The sequence below is a fragment of the Alligator sinensis genome, unplaced genomic scaffold (assembly GCF_000455745.1).
Source record: "Alligator sinensis unplaced genomic scaffold, ASM45574v1 scaffold570_1, whole genome shotgun sequence".
Lineage (NCBI taxonomy): Eukaryota > Metazoa > Chordata > Crocodylia > Alligatoridae > Alligator > Alligator sinensis.
Window position 1 is genome coordinate 1,830,198 of NW_005841997.1, and position 7,462 is coordinate 1,837,659.

At 44.2% G+C, this 7,462-nt stretch overlaps 1 protein-coding gene across 1 annotated transcript in view; it reads right to left on the reverse strand.

Moving 5' to 3' along the window:
• LOC102376944 (protein HIRA) overlaps positions 1–7,462 on the reverse strand; it is a 58,432-nt gene that overhangs the window by 39,195 nt on the left and 11,775 nt on the right. Inside the window, exons 3-6 of the mRNA XM_025201530.1 lie at positions 5,158–5,268; positions 4,360–4,450; positions 2,694–2,788; positions 316–411 (exon numbers count right to left, since the gene is read on the reverse strand). Of these exons, the coding sequence (XP_025057315.1) occupies positions 316–411; positions 2,694–2,788; positions 4,360–4,450; positions 5,158–5,268 (393 nt within the window). The remainder of the gene's footprint in view (positions 1–315; positions 412–2,693; positions 2,789–4,359; positions 4,451–5,157; positions 5,269–7,462) is intronic.

The window sequence follows — 7,462 nt, forward strand, 5'->3', positions numbered from 1 at the left end:
AATCGAATCGGGACACTGATTCAAATCACCGAATTGAATCGCTGTCCCCCAAATTGGCCAAATCTGAATCCGAAGCGAATACTAGCCACTTCACACGGGCCTAGCTTACGGTATTCCTGTGAACCATTTCATTCTCAACAAAAGTTGTAACAAAAATTGACCAAGCTTTAGGATCTGTCACCAAAGTAAAAGCAGAGTGCCTGTTCCAAAACACTTCTTATATATTCACACTCACCACAAGGCATTGATCCAAAAAGTAATTTTTATGTGTCAGAGAACTGGGTGTTTGTATACCTGAATTCCAGGAATACTCACCAGGGAATTTGACAGCATTCCAGATAACAACAGTGTTATCCACACTGCAGGAGGCCAGCCAAGCATCATGAGGAGACCATGCTACATCCATGACATCTATTTAAACAAAAAGGTCATATATGAGATGCCGTGGACTAAACTTGCTAATTAACAGTCACAGAATAAACACCAGTTTAACCAGTCATTGCGCCCCTATTTCATGATTAAACTTGCCATATCTTTTAAGACTCAAAACAAGACCATCATCATTTAAAGTCCACATAAAGTAAGTGAACTAAGGGAGCAAAAGTGAAGCTTTTGTGACTGAGTCAATGAGATTCATAGATTCATAGATGTAGGGTCAGAAGGGACCTTGTAGATCTTCTAGTCTGACCCCCTGCCCTGGGCAGGAGAGAAAACTGAGCTCAAATGACCCCAGCCACGTCAACGTCGAGCCTCCTCTTAAAGACCCCCAGGGTAGGAGACATCACCACTGCTCTTGGAAGATGGTTCCAGATCCTAGCCGCCCTGACTGTGAAGTAGCGCCTTCTAATGTCTAGTCTAAACCTACTCTCTAGCAACTTATGGACGTTATTCCTTGTTACTCCTGGAGGCGCTCAGGGGAACAAGGTCTCTCCCAAACCCCACTGGTCCCCCCTAGTAAGTTTATAGATGGCCACCAGGTCCCCCGTCAGCCTTCTCTTGCAAAGGATGAATAGGTTAAGGTCCCGTAGCCTCTCCTCTTAGGGCCTGCCCTGCTGTCCCCAGATTATGCGACTGGCCCTCCTTTGGACCCTCTTAATGCTGTCCACGTCCCTCCTGAAGTGTGGCGCCCAGAACTGGACGCAGTACTCCAACTGCAGCCTGACCAGTGTCACATAGAGGGGGAGAATCACCTCCTTGGCCCTGCTTGTGATGCATCTGTGGATGCAGAACAAGGTACGGTTAGTCCTACTGACCGTGTTCTCGCATTGTCGGCCCATGTTCATCTTGGAGTCAATAATGACTCCAAGATCTCTTTCTGCCACTGTACTTTCGAGAAGGGAGTTCCCAGCCTATAGGTATGCTGCTGGTTCCTACTGCCCAAGTGCAGCACCCTGCACTTGTCAGTATTGGATCCCATCCTATTTTCATTTGCCCACCCCTGTAACTTGTCCAGGTCCTGCTCTAATCTGTTCTTCCCTTTTAGCGAGCCCACCTCACCCCAAATCTTGGTGTGGTCTGCGAATTTAACCTGAAAGGGGTGTTATGGGAAAATATGTATGAGGCTCTGAGACGATCAAAATTATATGGCTTAATATGGGTCAAAAGTATCTGAAAGAAATATAGTACATGATGTCCAGAACAGTTATAGGAACCATAATCTCCTCTAACAACAGAAATTTATTCAGTTAGTAAAGGATCAAAAGAAGCTGACAAGGCACAATACTCCAACCTAAATGTATCAGTTTCCAATAGTCCAAGTCCAAATGATTTTTAATTATTTAAATGAGCTTCCAGAAAAGTTATATTAAAATGCATTTTTTTAATATGTTTCAGCATTTGCCTTTTTTCCTGAAAAAGATTATATACATTTTTTAAACAACTACATTGCTTAACCTATTTTTTATTTAGGTCCTTAATTTTTAAATATTTGTAAGAGAACAGCAAATTATGTATTTATAGTTTACTAGATGATTAACATTTTGCCCATGATTTATGTCAACCTGCATTTGGATGGAAATTAGAAAGCAATTAAAATGCACAAAAGCAATATTTGAAAAATCGGGTTTTTAGTTAAAAAACACTAATTTAGATCAGTGGTGATCAACTTGTCCAGCCCCATGGGCTGGATCTGGCATCTGGAGCTGCATCACCTGGTTCTCAGGGCTTCCCATAGGTCCAGAAATTTGGTGGCAGTATGAGTGGTGATAGGGTTAACTGCTGCAATAATTGTAGCCTCAATTTCTGCACCTATGGGAAGCCCTACAAAGCACATGGCATGGCTCCATGGGCTGGCAGGGGATGTGATTTAAGGCAATAGTGATAATAAAAATATTATCCTTGTTTTACAGATAACTTCTACAAGTCAATGCATAATCAAGTGACATGCTGAAGGTCACATATGAAATCAATGGTTAAGTCAAGAATAGAATCCAGGAGTTCTGATACCTAGTCCTCTATTCTAGCCATTGGATACATTAAGTATCAGGAACCTTAAAAATTAGAGAAGTTTTAGGGGACGTCATCTGCTCATAACTGGACCTAATCAATTACTGATTTTTGCGTAGTCAGTTCTGTCATCAAGTTATTACAATGTGCCCAAGCAAAGTGTGTTTGTGAAAACATTTTATTCAAATATATTCTAGTCACATTAATTCCACAACTGTTTTTTTTTTTGTTTGTTTTTTTTTACTTACCCCCTGAATGGTTTCTGAGAATTGACACACACCTCCACTGTTCAACATTAGCAAGCTTACTACTAGAACCAAACACAGTGCTAGGTCCAATGTACCTAGTTAAAACAGAACCAGAAGAGTTATTAACAAAAACTCTCTCAACAAGTAACTTAACAATTTAAAAAAAACAAACAGAAAAACTCTATAGTAAGAATCTGTTCAGGTACTACCATAACAAGGAACGAGACTCACAGAGCACAGCAATATTGTGTTATACAAATGTAAAACCTCCATCATGTACACATTTAGTTAGTTAAAAAGCCATATACTGTCCAAAGCATGTTGAGAATGCTAATAGTTAAAATACCATTTTGAACAGTCTTAGTGAAGCTCTCTACAAAACACAGAGGAAAATATTAGGGGTGTGCGAAAAGGGGCCTATTCCATTCAGATTCGGATAAGGCCCGAATCAGGGACAGTGATTTGATTCGTTGATTCGGATCACTGCCCCTGATTTGATTCGGCCGAATCCAAATGTGAAGATTCAATGCTGATTCAGAGAATCAGCAATTCTGACATAGGCACAGCTTTAAAAGTTTTTTCTACATACCTCGAGGTACCAACACGGCTTGTGAATGCTACGATGCTGGGGCACATGGAGCATCCCACAGGAGTGTGAGGGGGCTCTCCACATATTCGGCGGTGAACCCGGAAGTGGTCCACTTCTGGGTCCATCAGGGAGCGCCCCCCAGCTCGGCGATCAGCCACAGGGGGACCCTGGGTGCCCCTGCAGACCCAGGAGGCACCTGTTGCCAAGCCAAGGAGTTTCTGGGGGGGCCCCTCAGAGCACTCCCCGGTGGACACGGAAGTGAATCGGAAATGCTTCTGGTCCACTTCCAGCTCTGCTGCCGAGCGCGCTGGGGAGCCTCCCGCACTCCTGTGGGATACTCCAGGCACCCCAGCATCGCAGCATTCATGAGCTGCCTGCTACCAAGAGGTATGTAGAACAAACATTGAAAGCTGTGTCTACATCCAAATCTCTGAATCTTTCCAAATCTCTCCAAATAGATTCGGAGGGTTCCAATTCGATTCACAGAGATACAAGGGTCCTCTGATTCGATTCGGATTTGGAGATTCGGCCACCAAATCAAATCAGGGACCAAAACTTCACACAGCCCTAGAAAATATCCCACTTCCTAGACCAGGGGTCAGCAACCTACAGACCTCAGACTGGATCTGGCCCAAGAAGCCTTTGGATCTGGCCTATGGAACCCCTTTGGCAGCATTCAATGGTGGCATTCAATTCCATGTGCTGTGCCTCAATTGGCCACCTGGTGCTCCAACAAAAAGGGGCTTTTGCTGTATCAGAGCTGAGCAGTGGGGAGATACAGCAGCAGCAGTGGCCCAGCCCCCTCTGACCTGAGATGGGTCATTCCAGCCCCTCTCCTCCACCTGAAAATGTTGCCAACCCCTGTCCCAGACAGGAGGGATAACTGACTTGCCGAAACAGGCTACTAGTCAAGGCAGGTTATCAGAACAAGAATTCTAGTGTCATTGGTCTGTAATTGTGGTTTCCTCTTTACATTCTCATTAAGCAAGAAGCTCATGAGAAGTTTGTATGAGGGACGTTTTGTCAAACAAAGTAACCCACTTAAAATATAAATTTGAAAAGGAAAGAAATGCTTACGCAGCTCGTTTCCACACCATGATCAATTTGTCGTCTCCCCCTGAAGCCAAGTAAATACCATTGTTTGACCACCGCACACAGTTTACACAAGCTGCAATGTAAAAGAAAATTAAAATTTAGAAGATTAAAAGCTGAATGAACTGGTTCCATAACAGCACCAGATTTCATATTATGCAGAGTTTTGACAGAAGAGCCTTGGGATTTGTTAGGTATGCTTGTTCCATTGAAAGCAGTTACTCTGTCTGCTTCAGATAAAGGCACTGACACTTATCTTCAACTGCAGCTTCATTTCAACAATAAACTAGTTCCTCTAAAAAAAACCCCAACATTTAGCAAAAATAGCTTAACAGGGAAACAGTGGCATTCATCTATCCTATTCAGATAGACTTTCTTCAAATATTCTGGATTTACCATACACTGTATCTGAAAACTATAATCAAGATGGGTTTTACATAAGGTTTCCTTTCTAGTATTCATTCTTTTACTTGTCCTTCCTTGAAATTCTATTAATTTTGAAAACTTTTTTCTACAAATTACTTTGTGGCCCCAATAAATCAGGTGGAAGAAGCATGTAAGCAAGTAATCTCCTGAGCCACAGAAATATCTGGACAGTTTTGCAGATAGCCTGACAAGTTTTTTTTGCAGAACAGGCAAGCAGTCAAGCTCTGAGGTCCCCCAGCAGTAGATCACAGATTCTCTTTAACTGAACAGTGTATTATATTTGTAATTACAAACAGATGTACTAACTGTCAGTAATTTGCCAAGGCTCAAAACCTATGGAGAACCCTTCTATGTTACCTAAGTGATTGTCCATCTGACAAAGCATCTTAGGAATATTTTCATTTTTTTCATCTTCCTCTTTCAGGACAGGAGCCATATTCCAGATCACCACTTTCCCAGAATCCTGTCCTAAAAATTAACAAGAAGAAATCAATCATGTGTACAAAGCAAGCAGAGATTTCCAACTTTATTTTCAGGTCCATAAAAACACTGGCACTTGGAAACTGCAACAAAGAGTGCCTCAAAATATTTAAAATGGGCAAAGACATCCAGAGTTCACATTAATTTACAGTTTCTCCAACTGTGATTAAGATAGTTACATCTTTGTTCAAAAACAATAAAAGTCAAAGTGTATATAACAGTAATATTCATTATGAAGATGTGTAATTTATGCTAAAATTGATTTCGAGAAGAAGGAAAAGGGACATTAATTATGAAAACATGCTGATTGAAAGCTGCATTATAAAACTAGTGACTGTGTTAACTCAAACAATGTGTTTATTATGTAATTCCCAAAAAAATCTATTTATGGAAAAAGCCCTTTTTAAACCCAGCGTTTCTATCACTAATCAAACAGAGTATTCAGCTCCTCTTTAAAACTGAAAACATTTGGTCACTAGCTCTGCCTGGACTTAACACCAATGGCTGCTGACACATGGGGCAGGGGGGGAAACCTGCTTTACTGGAAGAGGCAGTGTGTTAGTTTGACTGGGCTCTGCAGGGTCCGTATAGATCACATACTTCAGCAGGGTTTTTGGCACTTTTATCTAAAGCCAAGTCAATCAGCTATTAGAAAAAAGAGCCAGAAAAGCCCTGCTGAAATGCACAATCTATACAGATGTTGGGCAAGCTGGGTCCAACTAACACAATGCCTCTTCTAGGCATGCACTGGGCTCAGCATGGGGGTCTGCTGAGTTTAAAGTAAAGCACTGTTGGGGGAGGGGAGGTTAGGTCTGTAAGCAGTCAATATTAACAGCCCTATTGGGTTTACCACTGATAGAGCTGCTATTCTCAGCTGGGGTGCGTCCACATGTGCAAGCACGTGCGCTTGCAGTGGCTCAAAAAGAAACAGTGCAAATTTGAGATGGGGCTTTTTGTCTCAGCACATGTGCCCAGACATGCACATTGGTGTGGTGCAAGTTGTGCCACTTGGGGCAAAATAATCCTGCCTGGCTCCTCCCGGATCTGTAGCCAGGAGGAGCTAAAGTCTGGGGCCAGCACCTGTGCGGGCCCCAGCAGTGTAAAAAGCTGTTGTCCTGGCCCCATCAGTACAAAAAGCTGCCCTGGCAAGTAGCTCAGGATTACTCGCCCTCAGGAGTTTCTGGGGCCCAGCCAATTGATACCTGGGGGCACTACCCCTTGTGCCAGCTGGACTGCTGCAGCAGCCCTGAGAGTTCCCTGCACCCTCTACCTACTGCGGCAGTCTGGCTGTGGGGGCTGCTGCCTCGCTGTGACCTGCTGCACACCTGTCAGACCCAGATGGGGACTACACAGCCAGTAGAGGCACCTGGGCCCCCTGCAGAGTTGGCCTTTGTGCGGCATTACTGCCATGTGTGTCCCTGCCTAGCCATCTGGGCAGCTATCGCCTGGAAGATGTTTCCAGTGTGGTGGCCTGCTTTGAATGGTCAAAGCATGTCCACCTGCCCCGAGTGGGCGGGGCCCCCAGCCACTTCCAGCTGGGTCCAAGATGCCAGCTCTGAGCAGGCTCCTCTACCTGCGTTCTGTCACTTGCCCCTCTAACAGGAATTCTGGTGTTCCTTATTTGAAAACTGAAAAATCCCTGATAAAAAAAAAATCCCCAAGTCACTCTGTAAAATACCCCGAAATCCATGTTCCTCCACAATTAAAACAAAAGACCACTATATGTAGACAGCGCGATCAGTTGGGCAATGTTTTATTGATATGTCTACAGTGTTAAAAAAATATGGAGGCCGGCCAGTGTCTCCATCATCATAATATAATGAATTCCAAATACCAATATGTTTTGCTCTTTGCCTTTGGTTTTCCTACCATAGATCAGTTAGAGCTCCCCCTGACCCCTTCACTAACCAGGATGTGGGGACAGCTGCCCCTGGAGCCACAGCTCCTCCCAGCAGGTCTCATCCTGTCTGGCAGCTGGGCACATAGGGTGCATGCTGGGGGGATGTGGGGTTTGCAGAAGGAGGGGTGGGAAGAGAGGTGGAGGGATGTGGGGGGCTCATTGGGTATGTGGGTGCATTGTGAGGGGACTGGGAGGGGCTGCTCAGGATGGGTGGGTCCTCTGCCCCCCCTGGACAGCTCATGAATTGGCCCCCCAACAGAGGTCACATGGCCCCCACAGGGG